Below are 25,816 nucleotides of genomic sequence, written 5' to 3'. Positions count from 1 at the left end.
TGCTGTCATGCCCGCATTTTTGTCCTTGTTTAAATTCAATATAGTAGTCTTGGGGGGCTCGCAAATCTCACCCTTAAACTGCAACTCAAGAGCAGTTTCTGGTCAAAACCATGTCTGGTTTATCCTACTCTGTGGTCGATGCCATAATATGCTGGTCTAAGAAATTGTCCAGGAAATGTTCGATGAATTCCTTTTCCAGACTGCTTTTTCCCATCTAATTTGACCAGTCTGTCTGCATAGCTTAAAATCCCCATGATAATTGCTGTAAGCTTTTGACAAGCTCCTATTACTTCTCCCTTGTTAAGCCTGAGTTACCATGTCGTTACTGTCAGGGCACTTATACACAAATTCCACAAGTGCCCTCTTGCCTTTATCATTCTTCACCTCTCCCCAGACTGCTTCAATGACCTAGTTTCCTCAATTCAGGTCATCCCATGCTACTTTTTAAAAAAAATTCATTCATGGAATAAGGGGTTTGCTGGCTAGGCCATCATTAATTGCTCATTCCAGGTAGCAGTTAAGAGTCAGCCACATTTCTGTGGATCTGGAGTCTGGTGAGGATGGCAGTTTCCTTCCATAAAGGACATTAGTGAACTGGATGAGTTTCTTTTCAAAGCAATCGACAATGGTTTCATGGTCATCGTTAGACTTTTCATTCAGATTTTTGTTGAATTCAAATTCCACCATTTGCCATGGCAGAATTCGAATCTGGGTCCCTAGAACAATGCCTGGGTCGCTGGATTAATCGTCCAGCAATAATAACAGATCCACTCCTCTACCTTTTCCTAGATTTCTGACCTTTCTAAATGTCACATACATTTCAATATTCAGGTCCCAGTCTAGATCATCATGCAGCAACATTTCAGTTATGACTGTTAGATCATTGTTATTTATCTCAATTTTAATAGTACACCTTTTTTGTTTCAAATGCTGCATGCATTTTAAGACAGAGATAGATGCATCCTTGATTAGTAAAGGGATCAAAGGTTGTGGGGATTAGTCAGGAGAATGGGATTGAGAAGCATATCAGCCATGATCAAATGGCTGAGCAGATTTGATCAGTAGAATGGCTTTGTCCTGCTCTTATGTCTTAAGACTTGTTTTATGTATTCCAATACAGTGCCTTCAGTTTTCTTTTTTATTATTTCTGTAATCTGTAGTCATATCTGTTGATTTCCTCTTAGATCTGCATTCTCTGTGCCTTCTGTCATTGTTTGTCATTTTCCACATTAATTCCTTCCTCTGTTATATTTTCCCCACTCATGCGTTTGTCAAAACTTCCCAAATTTCAGCCCTTGCCCTACTATTTAGTTTAAACCTACTCTACTTCCCTAGTTAAGAGATTTGCAAGAACACCAGTCCCAGAGCAGTTCAGGTATAGACTACCCTGTTGGTGCCGATTCTACATTACCCAGTATTGGTGCCAGTGCCCCATGAACCGGAACCCATTTCTCACACCTGTCTTTCAGCCATGCATTCATATGCCATTTTACACGTGGCTCAGGTCTTAATCCAGAGATTATCATCTTTGAGAGATTCTGCTTCTTAATAAGGTGGTAATTCTTCATAGTGTCTATTGCAGCTTTTATCACTGTGAACAAAAATTGAAGACCTCATTTTCCATCAAAACAATGCGAGTGTCAAAGATTAAAGAGCGAAACAGGCAAGACCCTTCAAGCAAAAGAATTGTGAGGGATAACGAGGAATATGTACTGAATATGAATATGAGTGAAGGGAGAGTATACAAGATGGAACATAATGTAAAAAATGGAATCAATGACTTTGGGAGAGAGTTGAGAGAGGGGAGATGTGGAGTCCTTCCAATAATAATAACCAATTCACAGCTTCTTGCATGCAGTAGTTCATTGTATAACCAGCCTTCTCATTACAGTTCTGCTCTGTGGGAAACAGCCCAGGTACTCTATTCAGCAATTATTCTTGTTTAAGCAGCACAGTTTACCATGTAAACTTAAATCAGATCTACATGTTGGGGAGATGTAGTTTGCACTCTACTTAGAATATAATGACAGGATAGCAACCTTTGTAGCTTTAATAATGCTAAGATTGTACTTAACACCACTTGTCTTAGAAATGTTTTTCAAATAGTACAAGGATTTCTTTTTTCATCTTTATTTTTCTAATTACATTTTTAGAAACTTAAGTGAGTATAATTTAAAATGGGGATTTAAATTGGGCTAGTCCTTTGTGAAATAAAGGCTGGAGGTTAACTTAAGTGAACATTTCTAAGATGGTCTCCAACAATAGTTTATGACAGTGCCGTGAACCTTTGTTATGAAATATCTTGCACAGCTCCTGAGTCAGACTGTTCACGTTCGTCAAAACCTCCTCACTGACAGAGGTATACGATTGCAGATGGTACTGCTGCGAGAAATGTAATTGGAAGCAAGCAAGAGAGAAAATTTCAGGAAAATGCAAATAACATTAGGAAGGCATAAAAAATGCAAAAGCATACTGGAATTTAGTTTTAATCATGTAGCAAATGACTGAGGAACTGGAGAAGCTGGGAGAAGATATAGAAGATTTTGTTTTGTTTTGCTTTCTTTTTCTGTCTTGCTGCAATAACCATATTTAACAATTACATATGACAGTGAGTGAGAATGTACATGAATAGCACAGAGATAATCACAAGAGTTTAAACACAGTCCAACCAGTCCATGTTGACATTTAACCTCCATGAGGTATTTCCAATTATTTGCCCTGAATTCAACTGTGAAGCTAGTTTTATTGCATTGATGTAAAGAGAGAAATCCAGAGTTTAATGACTCTTGTTTGAAATTGTGACAACTGACCCTTTGTATAAGGGAGTACAATAAATTTCGGGGAGTATGGCTCATTTGATTTGGATATTTGTGAACAATTTATTATTTAAAACTTAATTATCATGGTGACTACTAAATAAAGGGAAGGTCAAAGGCACAATTAGTTTCTCACTCTCTGCTATCCCCTGAAAGTTACCTATATTTTCTGCCCAGAGCACTAATTTCCAGAGCTACATTTACAAGTGGTTACAAGTGCAGAAAACTAATTAATATAGACTGCTAACTAGAATTTATGTAACTGATCATGAACCTCTAGTGAATATTGGAATTTTTAATTTGCGAGAAAGAGAAAGGAGCCTAATAATCCCAATGAGAAACATGATTAACCATATTTTGAAAAATGTATTGCATTGTTGCTGCACTCTTAACATCAGACTTAAGAATTTGGGAAAATTTCTCTGGATTTAGGAGATCACCTCTTTGATTAACTGCCAGAACTTTAAGGAACTATCTGTCAAGCCTCCAGGAGCTTCGAACAGTTAATCCATTCCTGAATAAACTTATTTCACCAAGACCAGTAATATAGCATTATTTGTGATTTTTGAGAAGATTAATAGCTCCACTTGAGGTTCAGGTTGTAAGTTTGCTTGCTGAACTGATAGATTTGTTCTGACGTTTTGTCACCATGCTAGGTAACATCATCAGTGAGCCTCTGGTGAAGAGCTGGTGTTATGTCCCACTTTCTATTTGTGTCTCTTGGTCAGTTAAGGCAGATGTTATCACTTCCGATTCTTTTTCTCAAAGATTAGTAAATGGGGTCCAAGTCGATGTGTTTATTGACGGTGTTCCACTTTGAATGCCAGGCCTCTAGGCTTGTCTCTCTTTAGCCTGTCCTAGGGTGGATGTGTTGTCCCAGTCAAAGTGGTGTCCTCCTTCATCTGTGCGTAAGAATACTATTGATAGTGGGTCTTGTCTTTCGGTGGCTAGTTGGTGTTCGTGTATCCTGGTGGCTAGTTTCATGCCTGTCTGTCTGATGCAGTCCTTGCAGGGATCTTTGTAAATGACATTCGATTTGCTGGTTGTTGGTACAGGGTCCTTTAGGTTCATCAGTAGCTGTTTCAGTGTGGGTACATTTGTGGGCTATCATGATGCCGAGGGTCAGAATGGTCTGGTAGTCATCTCCTTCGATGTAATGGCTCAATTCACATCAGTTAAAATCACCCGGGCCAAAGAAACACTAACCTCACTAGTAACCGAACCAAAACCCAAACACCAGACAGCACCAACTCCATCAGCAAGGACAGCATCCTCAAGCTAGAATACCTGTGTTGCACTACCCATTTCACTTCAACAGCAAGACCGACAAACAAATCAATGGGACACCCATGTGATCACCAATATCAGGATTCTTAGCAGAAGCAGTATTGCGGAGTTTCAAATGAACAGCCTTCCCCATGATCCAACCCAAGCATTGGGTCTGCTTTGTGGATGACACCTTTGTCATCACGAATCTCAACAAATTAGAGGAAACCTACAATATCATTAACAACATCCTTACTGGCACAAACAGAGCTGCATCAGGAGCTACAAGCAGCAGAAGAAAAAAGTACCTACACAGCATATTCAAGAACAGTGGGTACTGGTACAGTGAACACAATCCACTGATTCTTGAACAACAAACCCAAGCAAGAAGGGACAACGCACCCAGAGACTTCAAGCCATACTACAATACATCAAAGACATCTTGGTGATGACTACCAGACTACTCCAACTCCTTGGCATCATAGTAGCCCACAAACCTACCAACACACTGAAACAGCTACTGACGAACCTAAAGGACTCTATACCAACAACCAGCAAACCAAAGGTCATTTACAAAATTCTCTGCAAGGACTGCAATAAACACTACCTAGGACAGGAAATTAGCCACGAGGATAGACGACCACCAACGGCCACCAAAGGACATGATCCACAGTCACTAGTGTCCTTACATACAGATGAAGAAGAACACCACTTCAACTGGGACAACACATCCATCCCAGGACAGACTAAACAGAGATGTGTGGGAATTCCTAGAAGCTTGGCATTCAAACCTCATGGACCCCATTTATCAATTTCTGAGAAAAATCACCCGCCTTAATAGACCAAGACACACAAAAAGAAAGCGAGACAGAACACTTGTGCATCACAGGAGGCTCACTGATGATGTTACCTCGCATAGTGATGAAACATCTGAGAGCAAGCCTACCAGCACCGCGAGCAAATTTACGACCGGAATATGGCATTATAGTTGGTCTGTGACAAAGATGGGGAGGTGTAAGGTGGGGAAAATTTGAGTCCGTTTTCCTGTTGTGAAGCACTTTGTGATCTTTTGGAATGTGAGTAATGAATTTCAGTCAGCAACCAGGAGGGTTCAAGTATGGGTGTTTCGTCGTTAATTATCTTGATGTTACTTTCCACCTTGCAAAAAGGCTAATGTGACCATTTGAGCAAAGAACAAGAGGATTGTTTTCTGAAGTGCCATCTCTAAATTTAGACCCCTTTTTCATGAAAGTGAAGAAAAGGACAACACATTTCTCCATAATATTTTAGATATTCCCAATTTAATTAAATCTGAACAGAGTAGGTAGAGAGAAACTTCCCATTGCTAAAAGGATTCAGCACTGGAGGGCACTGATTTTAAGGTGATTGACAAAACAACAAGGGGTGACATAAATAATTTTTAAAATTCCAAATAGGAGCAAGAATGCATTGCCTGAGATTGTGGTGGAGACTAATTCAGTGGTGACTTTGCAAATTAAATGAGGTGATTACTTAAGAACAAATGCTTTATAGGGTTATGGTGGAAGGAGGGAGGAGTAACAACAGCTGAATTTCCCTCAGAGAACCCTGGTAAGCAAGATGGGTTGAATGGCTGCCCTTGCTCTCACCATTCTTACTGCTATGTGCTCCCGCCACGTGTTTTTCCTTCCCTGATCAGTAAAACTTCCTTCCTCCATTTTGATTATATGAAAATGTTGAATTTTCCATCACCCATTTTTCATCATTTTAACTCCTTTTCCAGTTCAGGCCTCATTCTTCAATTGCATTTGTAAGCGTCACTTGTTAAACTGTACTAGAGTAGTGCGTCATAAATCAAGCCCCATTTCTTGAATTTGTGCCAAACGTTAAAGTTTATTCTTAAAGTACACAGAGTAGCCCAAATTTACCTGACTTTTAGACCAAAGTTGATAGAAAGCACCAACTAGGGTTTAGACTATAGCTATGAGTAGACAGATATAAACTATTGGTATATCTTACTATATAACACTACGAACTAAAATTCTAATCCCCTTATAAATCCCCCCCCCGCCCCCAGCACACATACTCCATAGCAGGCAAAGTTATGGCAACATGGTGGCTCAGTGGTTAGTACTGCTGTCTCACAATGCGAGGGACACAGGTTTGATTCCTGCTTCGGGTGACTGTCTGTGTGGAGTTTGCACATTCTTCCTGTGTCTGCGTGTGTTTCCTCCAGGTGCTCCGGTTTTCTCCCACAATCCAAAGATGTTCAGGTTAGGTGAAATGGCTATGCTAAATTGCCCAGAGAATTAGGTGCATTAGTCAGGGGTAAATATAGGGGAATAAGTCTGGGTGGGTTACTCTTCGGAGGGTCTGTGTGGACTTGTTGGCCACATGACCTGTTTCCAAACTGTTGGGAATCTAATCTAATCTAGTTTATTGGCAGTGATGCAAAATTGGCACATCGATCCAGTGGCCTTTGCTTGCCAATTCTGATATTGAGACGATTCTTTGGCTAGCTAGGCACTCGGTATTGTGTTGTTTTTCTCTTAATGAAGTTTCCATAGTTTCTGAGAGACATAGAGTGGACTGTTCACTTGTAAAATGGCTCTGATATATCACTGCAAAAGCCACAGCTCACAGCAACTACTGCGGGGTAACAGTTTCTCCAAGTTTTAGTTGAGCTTTCTTTCCTGCAGAAACCAGACAGCTACTGCTGGGGAGCACAGCTATATCTGAGGCATCAGCATTACTGCTGCTATCAATTCCACAACTCCTTACTTTGCTCCTCATTTCTTCACTAGCAATTCATATCTTCTCCAACACTCAATCCAACTGCATCCACTGTCCTGCATCTTCTGCTCCACACACAATATTTTACCATTTAAATATAATCAAACTTGACGGCATGTGCTGTGAGAGCAAATCTTTCACTGGAAATGCTATAACTTGCATCTTCTGATTCTCCACTGTTGGGCCTGCACCACCATTAACACAAACTGACTCACGAACATTAATTTGACTCTTAGTTAGGTACATATTAAATAGCTAACATATACATCGAACATAAATATCGTAAGATGCATATTAAATATTAAATATCTAACTGATAGTTACACAATATAAACTCAGTTAAATACACATATAAAACAATTTACAAAGAGTGAAATGAATGCATATGGTATCTTTATTAATAGCAGCAAAAATAGAAGCAACTTGTACAAGACACTAGTTTAGCCTCAGTTGTAATATTGTGTTCAGTTTTGGCTGCCACACTTTTGGAAGGATCTGGAGACATTGAAGAGGGTGCAGAAAACAACTACAAGCATGATTTCAGGAATGGCTAACTTCAGTTCTGAAGCTAGATTAGCAAAGTTGAGACTGTTTTCCTTGAAGACATGAGGCTGAGAGGAGATTTTATTTTGAAGTGTTTTAAATCATGAAGGGTCTGGACAAGTTAATTAGAGACAAACTGCTTTACTCACAAAAGGATCAAGAATAAGAGATCAAAGATTAAAAATAATAGGTACAAGAAGCAAAGGCGAAATGACTAAATTAAACCAGAAATTGTTGGAAAAACTCAGCAGCATCTGTGGAGAGAAGGCAGAGTTAACATTTCGGTTCCAGTGATATTTCTTCTGAGCTGTTTCTGAGCTTTATTTCACATAGTGGACTGCCTGAGTATGAAGATAGTTTATGTCAAAGCTTTCAAAATGGAACTAGACTGTTAAGCTGCAAAGGAAGAATGTGCTGGGTTGTTGAGAGAAGGCAGGAAATTGGCACTCTGATGTTTATTCTAATTCCACTTACTTTATTCATTAAGATACAAATATAAAACCTTCCACAAATCAGGCTCTGTTTTCCTGTTTTTAATAATTCATATGAATTTCTGACTAGTTTCTATTCAGTATTTCCCCTCAGTGTTCAATTCTTTGTCTAATAAGTGCTCCTTGTCTTTATCAAAAGTTTGCAAGGGACACTCATCGAATAAACATATCTGTTACAGGATAGAATCTATATTGGGAAAACATGTACACTTGAAATAGAAGGTTGACGGTAACAGTAATATATTAACAGTATCTTTAAAACCTAAGCATTCAACCAGTAGTCATCATTGTGTGGAATAAAACTGCATAGCCTCTGATACACCTTTATTGAAGCTGTGAGAGATCTATTATTAAAACAAATTTGGTATCAGTTAACTAATTGCATGAGCAGTGGCTGACTTTTTTGGATTATTGTTGAATTTTGAAGATGTGCAGACAACGTGACATTGTTTTAAAAGGATATTAAAAACTAGGGCACTGTAATCGAGAACGGGGAATCTCCAAAAAAAAAATTTTAGATATTGTCTTTGTTGAGATTGTAGTTTTTAAAATATTAGTCTTCTCTGATCCCTCTAAGAATGCAGATAATTATTTTTAATAGAAAAATAAATTCCATCAAGCCTCTCACTTTTCATTTCTCTTTCAGGGATCGTGTTGTGGCTGTTTTTGTACAAGGTGCTGCTTGGCAGTTCAAGGGGTGGCCTTGGTTATTACCTGATGGATCACCTGTGGATATTTTCGCAAAAAGTAATTTTTCTGCTTTTATGTAATAACATAACTACAAATGAAAGTAGGCCATATGCTCAGTCAAGCCTATTTTATTCAGTAAGATAATGATTGATCTTGTACTTGAATTCTAAGTTTCTGCGTGATCCTTATATCCCTTGATTAGTATCCAGAAATCTCGCCATCCCTTCTTGAGTATCCAGAAATCTATCCATCCCTGTCTTGAAGATACTCAATAACTAAGCATCCAAACTTTCTCAAAGTCTGATTGAAGAATATTTCCTTGGCTCTGCTAAAAAGGGCCAACTTCTAATCTGAAACTGACCCCTGGTTCCAGACTCTCCAAGCACATGAGGCATCCTCTCAGAATATTATATTTCAATTAAATTACCTTTTGTTTTAGCAAATCTCAGAGAGGTTAGGCCTATTTTAGAACATGGAACAATACAACACAGAACAGGCTGTTTGGCCCTCGATGTTGTGCTGACCTGTGAACTAATCTAAAATCATTCCCTTGCAGTATCCCATCATCATCCATGTGCTTGTCCAAGGATTGTTTAAATCTCCCTAATGTGGCTAAGTTTACCAAATCTGTCTTCTGATGTGCATCTGATTAAGAAGTGTTTTGTCCCTGCTAGGAGAAGTATGTTATAATTTCTGTTATCCAAAACTTCAAACCAGCTTGTTCTAGTATTAGGATTTTATTTTGACTGGAAATCACCCACGTTCCTCATAAAACCACTAGTTGCTGAGTAATTATGTTCATTGCGCTCAGTCAGTCCCATTCTCTCTCAACCACTAGTAATTGTAAAACTCATAGATGGTTGTTATTGACAGACAGACAGCCCTTCTTGTCTTTTATTATTGTACACATTTCCTGGATGTGACTTTCTAGATTTCTGCACTCCTGCACCTCTTGTGAAACATTAATGCTTGCATCAACACAAGACTACCTAGGAACTTTCTAGATTTGATGAAAAAATGGAACTTCTCTTGCTTTGTAGGTAACTTTTTTTTAGTTTATAGATACCTCCCATACCACAATCATGCTGAATACTGGAAATTTTACTGTATATCCTTTCTTTGGTAAGGAGACCAATCTGTACGCAGTACTTGAGTGTGATCAAATTGCAGCAAGAATTCTTTACTTTTATAATGTAAACCTTTATAATATAGGTTAATGTAGCCTTGGTATTTGTTTGTTGCAACAGCATGTTCCCTTTCTGTGATCTGTGAACAAGGTTCTTTATCTGAATGCATAAAATATTTGTAGCAATACAGCTGAATAAGCATGGAGAAAGATAAATGTTTTTGATCTCATCAATAATTACAAAGACATGGTCACTGGGAAATAAATATTCCACCATACAAACCTTTTGAAAAATCAGACAGAATGGAGAAGACCAAGTTATATTCCTGGTAGTAAACAGTGACCCAAATGCAAAAGTGAGCAAAACTTTTACCTCAGGAGATCAAGAAGTAATATTAGTTGAGAAAACAAAAGTCAGAAAAGCCAAATCAGGCTAGATGATAAGCTCAAAACGGTAATTGTATCATCGGACAAAATGTTATGCAACAATTGGAGCTTATAATAAAGGCAATTTAATAATTGTTAATAGCCTTCATCTTCATAGATTGGACAAATTAAGTTGGCAAAGATAGTTCAGGAGATGAGTTTATACAATGCTTCTACAAGTTTTTTGGAACAATCTAATACAGAGCTAACAAGGGACACAACTATTTTAGATCACATTGTCTAATGAGGTAAGTTTAATTACTAATCTTATAGTAAAAGCTTCTGAGGAAAATGTGATCATAATACAATTAATTCCATATTATGTTTGAAAGCAATTCACTCCAGTTTCAAACAAAAATCTTAACTAAAACCAATTAGGTATAAGAGGAGAGCTGAAGAAAATTGATTTAAGTGAACTGATTCAAAGGTATGGTGACTGCTACAGAGTAAGAAACATTTAATGAAAATATTCAAAATGTTTAATAAAAGTACATTTCACTTTACGTAAGAAAGCCCCAGTGGCTTATTAAAGAAACGAGGGATTGTATTGAATTAAAAGAAGAGGTATGTAATTTTGCAAATAACCTTACTGGACCTGAGAATTGGAACTGTTTAGCAAATAGTAAAAGTGACCAAAAAGTTAAGTTGAATAGGAATATAAAAACAAAAGTTAAAAGTTTTTTTCTCTATTAGAGTAAGTGGTTCAAGAAGACATTTATTATTAGATGCAGAAAGCAGAAGGGATTATGGGGGAGGTGTGCAAATGACAGAGATTTAGCAGAAGGAACAAATTAAATACTGAAGAAGAAGGCAGATAGGAGTTAGAAACTTGTGGTAATTAACACCAGAGAAATAATATAAAGATTTTTAACTACTTTTCTAGGATGTAGACCTTGAATGTTTGTTGCCCATCCCTAATTGCCTTTGCAAAATAGCCGCTTGCTTGGCCATTTCAAAGGTCAGTTATAGGTCAACCACATTGATGTAGGTCCACGTCACATTTAGGCCAGATCAGGTAAGGATGGCAGACTTTGCAATAGATCATTAGTGAACCAAATGGAATTTCACAACAATTGACAGTAGATTTGTGGTTATCATTATTAAGATTAGCTCCAACTTCTAGATGAATTGAATTTAATTAGCAGTCCTGCTGTGATATGAACTTGTGTCCCAAAAGAATGAGCTTGGGCCTCCGGATTACTTGTCCCATGACATTACCACGACATCACCATCTCCCCTGAAGACAACAAGTGCAGCATCTGATTGCCTACATTCGAGAGTTTTAAAAGAGGTAGCTGCAAAGATAGTGAATGCATTATGTATGATATTTGAAAGTTCCTAGATTCCAGCAACATTTAGCAGTTAGTAAAAAGTAACGCTGCTATTAAAGAAAGGAGGGGAAGGAGGATTAATCAAAACAGAGGACTAGAGGTTGATTAGCCTGACATCAGTCTATTATTAAGGAAGACATAATGCATCTGGAAAACCATACTATGATCGATGTGTTTTTACAAAAGGAAAGCCATGTTTGAAACTGTATTAGAGACATTGACAAAGTGGAACTAGAAGATGTAGTATATTGGATTTCTATTCAATAATGTGCCACACAAAAAAAAATACTCAATGGCAAAAGTTTCATGTTGGCAATCTATATCTAATGGAATGATATAAGGATCCATACTGGGGCATCAGCTATTTGCAGTGTACAATGAATGACTTGCAGTTAAACACAGAGAATTCCATCTAGATTCACTGACAATTTAAAGCAGAGGTGCACACACAAAAAAAAATGCAACGATATGTACAGTTTAGTAAAATCATTAGGCAACAAGGGTACAAGTAAGATATAACTTTTTGTGAAAAAGAGACTGTAAAAAAAGTATGAAATTTGTGTGATATTGAGAGACTTGGATGTACTCCAAAAAACCACAAAGTGCATTAGTATACATGTAGTGAGCAATCAGGAAGGCAAACAAAATATATTGGCCCTTTTTGCGAGGGGAATGGACACAAGACTAAGGAAGTCTTGTCACAAGCAAGATGCTGGTTAGTGGTACTGTTGCTTGACTGTTAGTACAGAAATCCAGGTGAGGTTGTAGTGACCTGAGTTCGAATCCTGCCATGGCAGACAGTGGAATTTGAGTTCAGTTTTAAATAAAAAACAAAATCTGGAATGAAGAGACAAACGATGGCCATGGTTGTCAGAAAAATCCATCTATTTCAGTGTCCTTTCAGGAAGTAAACTGATGTCCTTGTCTGGTCTACATATGACTGCAGACCCTAGTTGATACTTAATCACTTTCTAGACAATGGGGGATGAGCAATAAATACTGGCCTAGCCAACGAGGCTTGACTGAAAAGAAAAACCATTCTGTAGCATTTTGAAGAGGTCACGCCCAAAGTATTGTACACAGTTTTGGTCTCCATCTTTCAGCAAAAATCTGCTTGCAGGCAGTACAGTTCACTGGATTAGTTTTTGGTATGAAAGGCTGAGAATGTTGGACATCTTCTGGTGCTTTGAAGAACGAGAGATGATCTCATTGAAAAATAAAAGTTTCTGAAGAAATTTGACATGCTAAACATTTTAAAGAATATTTCCACTATTTAGTGGGGCACAATCTCAGGGTAAGGGATTGATTAAGCATCCTGTGCTAACACCTTATTCTCCCATGATGTTTATACTAAGAAGGACAAGAGCAACAATACAATAAGAGCATTACTGCTTCTAAGATGACAACCCTTGTCTTCTGTTTCTAAGTACCTCACCATTCCTGAATTGGAAGCGCATTATGCTTCTCCCTCTTAGTCACATCTTGGTTAAATCTTTGGCTATCCTCATTTCACGAGAAGAGCACAATCATTAAGATCAAGCTTGCCAACACCACTACCTCAGTAACTAACAGCAGCTTGCCCACATCCCAAAAGACTTTTTATGTGGATTTATTTTCTGTTTGAGAGAAAGAAATACAATATTGAAGTGTTGGCACACATTCATAATCACAACAATGTAGAAACAATAGAACTAAGTGAATATTTCCGATGTAATTTTAAGTGAAAGATCAGTCATAGCTCATATGGGCGGTACGGTGGCACAGTGGTTAGCACTGCTGCCTCACAGCGCCAGAGACCTGGGTTCAATTCCTGCCTCAGGCGACTGACTGTGTGGAGTTTGCACGTTTTCCCCATGTCAGCGTGGGTTTCCTCCAGGTGCTCCGGTTTCCTCCCACAGTCCAAAGATGTGCAGGTCAGGTGAATTGGCCACGCTAAATTACCCATAGTGTTAGGTAAGGGGTAAATGTAGGGGTATGGGTAGGTTGCGCTTCGGCGGGTCGGTGTGGACTTGTTGGGCCGAAGGGCCTGTTTCCACACTGTAATGTAATCTAATCTAAGATTTCACAAGAATTTGGACTCTGAACTATGCAAAAGGTCGTTTTCCAACATTAAGCCTAGGATTGCAGCAGTTCAAGGAAAAGGCCAAATTACAGGATAAATGGCAAAAGTCAATAAAACGTGCCCTTACAAGCGTCTCCACCACTTCTTTATTCTTAAACATGCTAACAAATTACTGCAATTCCCATTTGTATCTTCTCTCAACCCATTTTGTTTTTGGTTCTTTTCTTGCCCAAAGCCTTTTTGCCATTTATCTGTTGCCTTTGCTGAAAAATGTCTTGCTGGAAAAGCGCAGCAGGTCAAGCAGCATCCAAGGAGCAGGAGAATCGACGTTTCGGGCATAAGCCCTTCTTCAGCAACACATTTTTCAGCTCTGATCTCCAGCATTTGCAGTCCTCACTTTCTCCTATCTGTTGCCTATCACAAAACTTCACATTTATATTTTCATCAGCCCCTGTCTGTGTGCTTGCTTAAAATCTGTTAAATCTTGAACTTGTTTACAGTTCAAGTGAATGGTCATCAACCTGAATTGTTAACTGATTTTCTATCTTCAAAGATTTTGCCTGTCCCATTGCATATTTTAAGTAATTTCTGTTTTTGATACCGTACTTCTGATCCCTCTGTAGCACAGTCTGTTGAAGGAATGATGTCTAATATATGACCAGAGAACTACATTTGCTCTTGAAGGCTGACAATCTGGCCTGAGGAGCCAAGACCTATTTGTACTAACTTGTACTTCTTATTCATGCTGTGCCCAATCTGATCTTTTCAGCATGAGTGTGGAAGGAACCTTTAGTTCTATTATCTGCAGTTGACAGATGTAAATCAGAGCATCAAAGTCCATTATTATTGTTAACTGTCAATATTTGCAAGTTAATAAAAACATGAAGTTGGAGAATGAGTAGCAAACCAACAAAGAGAAAAGGTAGAATGTCCCATTTAGTGAATGAATTTATCTTGAAGTCAGCCAATAATTCCTTTTTAAATGTTTTCAAATTTAATAAAGGATTATTAAAATGTTTCAAGAATCTGTAATATACAAAATTATTATTTGAAATATAGTAGTGATTATAGCATTTTTGAGTACCTTATAGTTAAACCTTCTTGAAGGGCAAGTTAATCCCATGTGATATGTAAAGCTTTTTTTCTTCATTAATGCTCAGGATACTAGTTAGTTCTTCAGAGCACATAACTGAGCATATTGAATTCTTGACATGACCTTTCTAAGTCCAGTACGCAGTCACATTTTAGCTACATGAAGCACATATTTATTGAAATATGTCCTAAAGCACTTAGGCTAATCTATTTAGATTGTATTGCTAAGTGTGAATATATAATAATCACTATTTTTTGAGACACTGCAGTATGCTTTATTTTGCAGTTTTCTAATCCAAATAACTTGTCCTACACACAAATGTGAGCTTTTGAAAAACTTGAGTTGCTGCAGAACTAGATTTAATCTATCTTTATCCAGTGCATAACATTATGATCCCTTTATGCAATGTCTTTAAATTTGTGAGGTTTTATGTGCTCAGATCATCAGGTATAATATAACATTCGGACTGTGAAAGGTTCAGAAGTTATTTCTGTTATAAAATTTATATCTTAAAAACACTCGCCTAATATAATTAATAGACAGTTCTAATATTGAATTAATTTGGATTGTCTAGTTATAATTTAAATGCAACTTACTGATGTATTTAATTACAAGAAATGTATGCCAGCCAGCAGCAAAACATCATAAATATCTTTTGGAGGTAATCTGACCGAATAATTCATAAGTGATTAAAATCCTAATTGAATTATGATCAGCATCATAATTAGTAATATTTATCATCTCGCACTCTTAGTCATTACTTATTGATTTAGACATTGCCACAAATTACATATTTCATGCAAACTTAAACTTCTGCTGCAGAGGACATCTCCCAGGTCACACAGTATCACATATGAACAGAATAGGCTGTTCAGTCCCTCAACCCTTTCCATTGTCCAGTTAAGTCATAGTTGATCACTAATGCAAGTCCATTTGCATTTTATCACTTCTCTTAAAACTGTTACCAAACAAAAATCTATTTCATTTCTGAAATTTGTGGTTGACCACCACTCCCTACTTCCACCACAGATCTCAACATTAATGCTAACCTACAGGAAATCAGGAATTTACAGAGGTTATCTTTTCCTATTTCTTTCTTCCACGCCTGTAGATTAGATTTGACTGTATACATCTAGCAGAAAATTATGGCTCCATTTTGTTGGTGATTAACCTCAGGGAATAATTTAAAAAGCATTTTGTTTTTTAAAATAAACCTCAAATTATCTTAACTTATGTGCAGAATAACTTGCCTGTCTGAAGAAATTCTTAACTTCCATTCAACTGACCGTGAGTTGCTGCAAGGAGTTTGCAGCGTCATTTAGTCAGTCTCCGTCTCTCTCACTATTGCATCCTAGTATTCTGCATCAAAACTGTGACAAGATCGAAAGGCCCTTTCCTGTGCTTTACTACTCTATGTTCTAAAGAATAGAATATCATTTATTGTCACGTGTACGTAAGTGCAGAAGTACAGTGACAGGTTTGCAATGTCACCTCTCATGGAACCATCTTAGGTACAAAGTACCTACGTACAGATCTTAGATACAAAAGAGGAATAAAATAAAAAGTTGCATTACCTTACAGTGATTCATTGTATAAGTTAGAAATAAGGCATAGGTTATACGGATAAACATTACAGACAGATAAACAAATTACACATAAACATTGCATTGCAGTAGTTCAGCACAGAGGCTTCCACAAGTGGCCTGACCGGCCTCATAAGCCGCTGAGCGCCCATGCCAAACGCCAGTCCAGCAACCGCCCCTGTTCCTCTCCGGCTGTCAGCTGCTAGATGCTGCTGCAAGCCTCCAGCCCACTGTACTCCACTCTGGCTCTTAGCTGCTGAAAGGTAAATCTTAGAAACAAAAAAGGAGCAAGAGTGATTGATGGGCCCCGGGCTGAGGAGCCTGAACGCTACTTAGTGTGCTGCTACCATCTTGAAAGATGGCTGAAACCAGATATTCTTAAGTTCAACTTAAATTAAAGTGATTTGAAGACTAGATTGATGATGTTCTGTTGTAAAACATATTGTATTACTTCTATTGATGTAAAGCAGTTTGGATCAATCTGACTTTGTGAAGTGTGTTAAGTAGATGTACATTCTCTGTTTCTTTTAAGTCTTCCCATACTTTTAATTTACACCTTCATTAATGGCTACACTTTCTCCCAGTCAAGGCATTCCACCTGAAATATGATGAAATGCGTTTGGACCTGAATGTTCAGAAGTGGGATGTGACTGTACTGGAACTGAGCCACCACAAGCGCCATCTTGACAGAGCTGTTTTGTTACGTTTCTGGGAGACTTTGGACAGGTGAGTAGTAGATCATGGCTGATAGATAAGTAGCTGTTAGGACATCAAGATTCAAAGAGCATGCCTTATTGCCATAAAGCCAGAGGGTTGTTCAATGTTCTGACTGGAAAGGGGTTGGGATATGGTGGGACTGGAATTCCACGCTAGATTCTCTTAATTTTCTTTTAGAATTCAGTCTATGTAGGAATAAGTGTTGCCCATCCTTATATTGAGGCTCAAAACAAAAATACACTAATTATTTATACTATTGAATATAAATAATACACTTACGTATTTCAAATATGAATTAAAGAGCTTCACTTGTAGTTTAGTTTATCATGGTAGGAGCAAGTATTATGTTATGAAGTTAAGATAGAAGATGAGCCATGATTCTGTTGAATGATGAAACAGGCCTAAAGGCCTGAATGTCCTACTCATTTCTTCCTGTTTCTTATTGCTTCTGTTCCTTCTGTTGTTATGTCTTTACTTGGAGCTACAGTTTGCACTAGGAACTGACAAGAAAATTTATCCTCCCTTTCCACAGTGCTTTCTTAGAACAGTCACTACTTTGTCTAGCTGCATACTTGCTCCAGTATTTAATTTACAACTACAGTGCAACTCCTTTAGTAGTATAAAAATTGAATGGTAGGTAACAGTCATAGTTCCCTGGGGTCTTGAATAACTGAGCTATCTCTTATAGCAGAATTGCTGCACAGTGGGTATAGCTGGTGATAACAATAGCCAGAATTAGCAAGACTCATGTCTGAAGGACTCCTTATGTGTTGGCATTTGAGGGAACCTTGGGAAATGAATTCATTGCCACTATTCAGAAGCACAGTGACTTTTTCACAACTCCTGATAGTCCACAGGTTGGACATAGGCTCAGAAATACAGCTGATTTAAGTTATTACAGGCAAAGGGGTCCCTAAAAACCTGGAAATCGCAATGGAAGTGTGGTCTTCAAAGCACAATTTGAAGTATTGCTAGCTTGCACTCCAAAAATGCTTCTTACCATCTTGATGATGCAGCACTAGCCCAGTTTAGCTCAGTTTGTGGCGTATTCTGCCCATCATCAGAATTGTGTTGGAGATGCATGAAGTAAAAATTAATCCATTTATCCTTAATTTTTTTAAAAATGCAGAGAAAGAGGTTTAATGCTCCCAAGTTCTGACCAAGTATTGAATTCATCTTGTTCCACCTTTAACTTTGCCCTACCTCAGGTAATCTTATGCTGAAACCCTGATTCATGTTCTTTTCTTGAATACTTGACTATTCAAATACTCTTCTGGCTAATCTCCCACACTCCTCCAATTAGAAAATTATGAGCTTATACAAAACTCTGCGATATCATAAATTGAACGAAGTTCCATTTGTCCTTTATTCCTGTGCTTGCTGATCTGCATTAACTTCTGGCCTGGCTAGGCCTAGAACTCCCAAATCCCTCTGTGGCCTCTCCCTTCCCTATCTCTGTAACTACCTACAAATTTCCGAGATCTTTCTGCCAGTCCAATTCTAACATGTTTCACAGCCTCGATTTTAATCGTTTCACCTTTGTCAGTCATGCTTCAGCTACTAGGCTGTAATCTCTGGAATTCTATTCCTAATTCAATCCACCTCGCTGTCTCTCTCCTTTAATGCTCTTTTAAAACCCCAATCACTTCGACCAAACCTTGGGTGATCTGTCATTTCCCCTTTTGTATCGTGGTTTATAATCTGTTTGATCATGCTCTAATGAGCACTTTAATGGTGTTTTACTCTATTAAAAGCATTATGTAGATTCAAATTGTCATTGAGAAGAAATTGAGACAGTTCAGCAGTTTTTCTTAGGCAAGCATACAGACTACACCAAGACCAATCTGTCACTGTTGAACAGGAAAATCTAGGCCAAACTGTCTATCTTAAGCCCCAAAATAAGGCAGATGGAGCCATTATTTAATACCTCATCATTGCTATACTTCTTTAGTATTGATGAATTGACCTACTGCTTGACCCCTAGTGTGTTTTGAAACTGCATTTTTAAAAATCCGTTTGTTAATAGACCTTGAAAACTGAGATCAGTCTTAAGAACATTTTATTTAGAGTGTAATCAGCTTGAATGTAATACTCAAAATTGGATATGCAGAGTCAATTCATTAGCCACCGATCTATCTGCTAACAAAACAAAATGAAAAGCAGGTGGTTTGATGGTTAGCTGAATTCTCAGTAGCTACCATGACTCGCACAGTACTATTATCAATTCTATCTTTCAGCTTGTATACTATCTACAATTTCCCTGATATCTTACAAAATACTTTGCAAAATGATAATGCTTCCTTAATTACTTTCAAGTTTGGTCGACCTAGATCCTTTCTGTAAAGAAAATTTGATGAAAAATTATGCCGAGTCTTTTTGGTCATCTGTCACGTTAATTCATTTCCTAAGTGTAGTAACCCAGATCCATGATTTATGGTTCCCCTCATAAATGATGATATATATATTTTAAAAATTCACTTTACAGAATGTTATTGACGACAAAATGCTTTTTTATGTGGTATCCAAGAAATGCATTTTCTTAGTATTAGTGGGTGTGGGAGGGAAGTGGACATGCTGAGCATTAAAAAAATTGAAGTGTATATTTTTGAAGTAGAAATTTGCTCACAAAGTTAATGCAAATAAAACAGTAAAATGATTTAAAATAAATATTGCTTCTTGTATAATGAGAATTTGGGAAGTGTGGTTAACCGAACAGATCTGCATGTTCTTATTCATGAGTCACTAAAAGCTAGAATGTTGGCTAGGCAGCTTATGTATAGACATTCATTTCAAGGAGAGTTGAGTCCAGAAATAAACATATCTTGCTGCTGTTGAATAGAACCATGGCGAGACCTCACATGAAGATTGTGCCCAGTTTTAGTCTCCTTATCTAAGGAAGGATATACTTACCGTACAGGAAGTACAGCTGAGTCTCAACAACCTAATCCCAAGCAGGAGTTTCTTATGAGGAGAAATGGAGAAAAACTCTGTCCGTATTCTCTGAAGTTGCAAAGAATGAGGTGGATGTAGATGGGATGTTTCACCTGACCGATGAGTCTAGAACCAGGAGGCATAATCTCGGAATAAGGTATTTAAGACTGACATGAGGAGGAATTATTTGACTGAGGGTGCTGAGTCTTTGGAATCTGTCATTGCAGAAGGCTCTAGATGCTCCATTCATTGAACTTGTTCAAGGCAGAAATTGATAGATGTCTGAAGACTAAATAAAGCATATGGAGATTGTATGGGACATTGAGGAGATGATCAGCTATGATCTAGAATGGCAGGCACTACCAATGGACTAAATGGCCTCCCCCTGTTCCTGTGCTCCTAATAAAGATTCTTGGGAATTCATTTTTCTCCTTTTTGGATTGAAACTGAAATAAGGTAGAAGTTTTTTTATTGTGTTGGAGTGAGCTGTACAATAAATTAAAGCCCAATAAATATACATACTATTTACATTTTCAGCAAAGGCTGTTTGTGTTTTGGATGATTGATTGTTGAATATATAATTTTCAAAATTTATGTTGCTGCTTCTTCTCAAGTACCAGTGACCCAGGTTCGATTCCAGCCCTGGATGACTGTGAGAGTTTGTATATTCTCCTTTTGTTTGCGTGGGTTTCCTCTAGGTGCTCCAGTTTCCTCATACAGTCCAAAGATATTCAGGTTAGGTGGATTGGCCACGCTAAATTGCCCATAGTGTTCAGGAATATGTAGGCTTTGTGGATTGGCTATACATTAGCCATATCTTGTAGATTAGATATACAGGGATGGGGTAGAGGGAGGGGTTTGGGTTGGATGCTCTTTGAAAGGTCAGTATAGAGTTGATGGGTTGAACAGCCTGCTTCCACACATTAAGGCGGCTTATTCTGTGGTCCAAAGGTTTTGCATATTCTTTTTGATATTTGTTCCATTTGAAATGAATGTATATTAGAAAATTGAGGACCAACCTGATTTCTAAATGTATGCCTCATTTTTAAGAATGAATACACAAAATAATTTTTCACTTATCATGATCAATTCTAATACTTTATGCACAAAAGCTTCTTAAAATATAAAGAAAAGTATAGTTTGTTAATGTATCTGGTATATTGCCATCAATTGTGTCTTTATTATGTGCTTTTAGTTTTTAAATGTAGCATTTATGGGCATCATAAAATCATGACTTGTATCTAGCTTGGCTAGACACCAAAGTAGAGAACCACTGTAATACCTGATTTATTAGTTAGATTCTGATGCTAGTATTTTAATTCATTTTATTGGATGAAATATTTAACAATTGGTACCTTCCTCTTACTTACTTTTACACTTAATTATTCAAAAAATGCAAGAATGCTATGGGTTTTCACAGCTGACTTTTGCATCTGTTGTAATTACAAGTCATATTGAGTTTTTTTGTGATAAGGCTGATGCATGCACACACGCTGCCATCCTGTTGGTTCCCTTATCTCTTCAACTCCATTTCTGCAAGTGCAATTCATTGTGCTACTACAGAAGGTTGTATAATATATTTTGCATGCATGTCAATGCCCAAATTCAGCCCTTGGTGCTATGCAATAAAACATTTAGCTTGGACCTTAAGGGCATGTCAATATGTAAAAGAACTGCAGTGTGCCATCATTTATCTCTAAAGGTCGTGTCCATTTCATGGGAGAGAAATCATGATTGTCAACGTTAAATTCTTCCACTTGATTCCTTTTAGAGCTCTTTTTTATTGCTGCAACCACAAAAATCCTGCAATGAGTTTTTGTAACTTTGGTTGTGACTGAGTTTTTTTTCTTTTCACACAACAGGTACATGGTGAAGCACAAGTCCCATTTGAGATTCTAATTGTCTGAAGCTCTGTGGTTGCTGCCATTCATTTCTGAGAGATTGGAGGAAATCGACAAGAGCCACATATATCTTGGGACTAAACTGTTTCATTGACATCTCTACGTTTGTCAAGAGCAGTGACAGTATAATATGAGTGAATTTGATATGTCTCGTATGCGATACTCGTTGGAAAACTTCTACTGCATTGGGGAATTGATGTCTGCAACAATTAGACATAAACAATGTGCTTATACTACCAGTTTTCCAATGGTAGATTGACTCCTAGTCTGCAAACTTAAATTTGTATTTTATTCTATAGTGAGTGTTTATATTTCATTTCTATTTTTCAGGCAGCACTTTTTTTTTATTTTATACCATCCTTTCTCTCTTCCAGCTTTTCCTTTTACAGTTGTTAGTAAGTTGCAAATTGTATATCATCATTGCTGTGGGACAGGGATTTCTTCAAACCGTTCTCAGGTAGAATAAGTGATAAGACAGCCATAGATGACATAGGTTGATTTTTCTGTTTTTGTAAAATATTACAAAATTATACATTGAAGTACAGCTGCCTTGAGCTGTGATGGGGCTCGAACAATCACTTGGGTATTGTTAAGAATTTGGGTGCGGAGAGAAAGAAAACATAAAATGTCCATTATTTCTATTATGAAAAAATTAATTGGAAGCCCTGAACTTTAGCGCATTGACTGAAAGGTAGGTAATAATGGTTTGTAACTTTGAAACCTATCATCTGTACTTAGCTTTCTAAGCACAAATGTGAAAAGCTGATGCTGTACTTGCAAGTTCTGTATTTCAAACTTCTTAAAGTCCATCAGTGTTGACATACAAATGATTAAGAATCCACTTATACTGCTTGCTGACATGAGATAAATATATTCCATAAAGTACCATTTTGTTGCTGTTTTCATTACACTTCCATCAGTGTGTTGAAAGAATTCACATTTATTTCTCTCTTCTTTAGGGATAAAAGGAAGGGTTTTCGTTTGAGGGCACAATCCTCATTCATTCAGCCTCAGAAATGCAAGCAGTATCAGTAAAACTTGAGAATTGATATGTGAACCATTTTAAATTATTGACTTAGAGTCGGGCTTGCAAAGCTTAAAAGCAAATTTTGCCTCATGGTGATACATTGAAGGAGTCACACTGATGCAATGTATTTATTTAAATCGTGATCATAAGTAATAATTAAAACTAGTTAATAGTTGAGCTGGAAAGTCACGTAAGGGGAAATGTAAGTGATGCTCACCACAGCATGGGATAGTGCCAAAAAGAACAATTCAGTCTATTTTCCTAACAGTCAGTAACTTAAGATAAAATAGAAACAGATTGAGCACAATATCTGATTTAGTAAAAATAGCTATTTGAAGCTGTTTATACTGGCCCAGGGACAAAACCTCTCCCAGGATTTTGTTTTTGTCCTGCTGTCTGGTTTGAACTGGAAAGTGGTTTTATACATTCAATCCTACACCATATTCATAAGTAGAGGTACTTTAGGCGGATGAAACTCAATCAAATAGATGGAATTGTTTTAACTGCTGTTTTGGATAACCATAAATAAAAGGTAATGATGCTGAAACATGGGAAAAAAAAAATCTGAGTTCACACAGTATAAACAATATTGAGTATTGTGCTGTAAAACCTGAAAATGTGTAACAGTATCCAAGATCAAATGTCAATCGTGATAGAGTTTGGAGAACAATGAATAAGACTGAATAACTGTTACGTCAGTGATGCTTTCTTTTCAGTGAAGCTTGTAAAAATTGAATGTTTTGCTTCTTATGTCTACTACAAAATAGATAACCATTTATCCCATCTTCATAGGTTGAAGGAAAAATATAGTTCCTATCCAAGCTATTCTATTTTCAAAAATAGTCCAAATTAAACATTAAGCATGTTCATTTACATTGAACTTTGATAGCAGCTGTTATGTAGCAAGGTAGAAACAAAACAAATTAAGAATAGAGTTGAATGACTGTGTTCATTTCAGCTTTAGATTTCCTGCCATGATGCCCTCAATTTAGTCACAGTGAATGATCCATTGTCATTTAGGTGAGCAATTGTACAAGCTTCATGAGAAAACAGATACAAAGGTTGCTGAGAATGGTGGGCTTAGAAAACAACTCACAGCAATGCTGGGAAGGTGTCACTGCTGTGCACCACCCTGAAGAATAAATAAATTGAACGTTTTCTGTCATCATTAGTTGAGTTATTTTCAGTATCTCACCAGTCTCAATATGCTATTTCAGTTTGTGGTTCATGAAATATTTACCAGTATGAGATGCAACTTTAAGCCTACAATTTCACTTTTAAAAGTATTGATAATTTCATCGCACCTTTGTACAAGGTTATTTGATATCAACGTCGCTTTCACATTGTAAGATGGCAAACTGAAAATAACATACAAAATCTCTTAAATCTCACATCTTATGAATTGAAGTTGGTCTAAGTCTTCACTGTTATCGTCAATGTTCATTCTCACATCTAAACCTATGTAGTTACTGTTTATTCAGCAGGAAAAAGGTTGATGCCTGCCTTTCTGTAGTGTCTGCCAAAAAATGAGGTAATTGTGTGTGTGTGTGTGTGTGTTCATTCTTTACTATAGCTGCTGTAATGGTTTAGTTAAATTAAGCTGTTTGGATCTTATTACTATTACTGTCAACAATATTAATCTGTTTGCTTTCAACTGTCTCACACAATAATTCAAGTAATGTGAAGTCATGCAACATCAGGCAGCGAGATGAGCAACTCCTGCTTGTTGGTGGCACATTGTCTCCTTTCTCTGTTTTCAAATTTAAAAATTTTGTATTTTTTGCTTTATTTTGTAGTGAGAGATATATGGCAAAAGGCTCTATTTTCACAAGTAGGGTTTTTTGTACCAAATGTTACACGTGGGAAACAAACTGTAGCTTTTACAGAAGTGTATAGAACTGCAAATTGTTGATGCTCTGTGTGGGTTCCTAAAATACCACCCATTAAAAAGGATTTATCAGTTAGTTTATCGTTAAATCTTTAATAAGGTCACATTTGTGTTATAGTGGCTAATCACAAATGGAGCTAGAAGCACAAATTTAATATGACCACACATTAGAATAAACTAGAAAACACATGCATCCTTTGGGTAAGGGAAGGTTTTAAAATAAATTGATTTTTATTATATGACAAATAAAATGATGTACAATTAAAGTGTTTTTCATTTTGCGCTTCATTTGTGTAATTTCACTCACATAATTATATAGTGTTTTGCTGCTATATAGTAATGCCTACCTTTAGAAATGTATAACGCTTTGCCTCATCACAAGTTCTCCTTTTTATGTAATTCTGCATGCTTAAAATAGCACAATGGCATTGCACTTGTGCATAGTGTTGTAAGAGTACTAGTTGTTAGACACTGTAAATGGGCTGCATACAAGGGCATAACTTGTAAACATATTAGAATTACACCATGATATAACCAGAATATTGAAGAAATAATATTGTTGGGTTAAAAACATTGATGCTGTTGTACCAGTGTTACATCCAGTGCTTCTGAAGCTGGAGAACTTTCAAGTGAAGTACACAGCTGATGCCTGCATACCATACTAGGAAAGATTTGAGTGTGCCATGCACGTGCTGAGAGTATACTAATTGACCAGATTGTGATGTTAAACACTTCTTCGGGCTGATTTCAACTACATGGTCCTCTGTAAAGTATTTGTTTATGACTAACCAGAGAGCAGCTGCAATCTGTTGCCTCTATGCCATGCCCCTGAAATCATCTGAGTTCTGTGTGGTAGAACCGGAATGTAACCTCTCTGTCATTTAAGCTGGAACATGGACTATCATTTATCACAGGCCTGGAAACCTGCCACCTACATGTCCGATTTCTTTACTCACCTCTTAGGTGCACATCATGCTGGCAGCTGGAATTACCAGGTCCAGTGATAGGGCCTCTTCCTCAGTGTGGTGTGGATACTCTTTCGTCACCTTCTGGGTTGGAAATCAAGAAATGAATATCACATTATCAGATTGCACAGTACAAAAGGTGGTAGGAAAAGAGTAAGCTGGGAAATGAGAAATGGAATGATAATGGA

The 25,816-nt window shown here is 37.3% G+C and overlaps 1 protein-coding gene across 1 annotated transcript in view; it reads left to right on the top strand.

Annotated features, from left to right (window-relative positions):
* cdc73 (cell division cycle 73, Paf1/RNA polymerase II complex component, homolog (S. cerevisiae)) overlaps nt 1-24,929 on the top strand; it is a 326,652-nt gene extending 301,723 nt beyond the window's left edge. Inside the window, exons 15-17 of the mRNA XM_072573909.1 lie at nt 8,535-8,635; nt 16,784-16,925; nt 21,710-24,929. Of these exons, the coding sequence (XP_072430010.1) occupies nt 8,535-8,635; nt 16,784-16,925; nt 21,710-21,746 (280 nt within the window). The 3' untranslated portion in view covers nt 21,747-24,929. The remainder of the gene's footprint in view (nt 1-8,534; nt 8,636-16,783; nt 16,926-21,709) is intronic.
* The last annotated feature ends 887 nt before the right edge of the window (nt 24,930-25,816 follow it).

Source organism: Chiloscyllium punctatum, chromosome 7, assembly GCF_047496795.1.
Source record: "Chiloscyllium punctatum isolate Juve2018m chromosome 7, sChiPun1.3, whole genome shotgun sequence".
Classification (NCBI taxonomy): Eukaryota; Metazoa; Chordata; class Chondrichthyes; order Orectolobiformes; family Hemiscylliidae; genus Chiloscyllium; species Chiloscyllium punctatum.
This window is presented reverse-complemented; position numbering and strand designations above follow the sequence as displayed.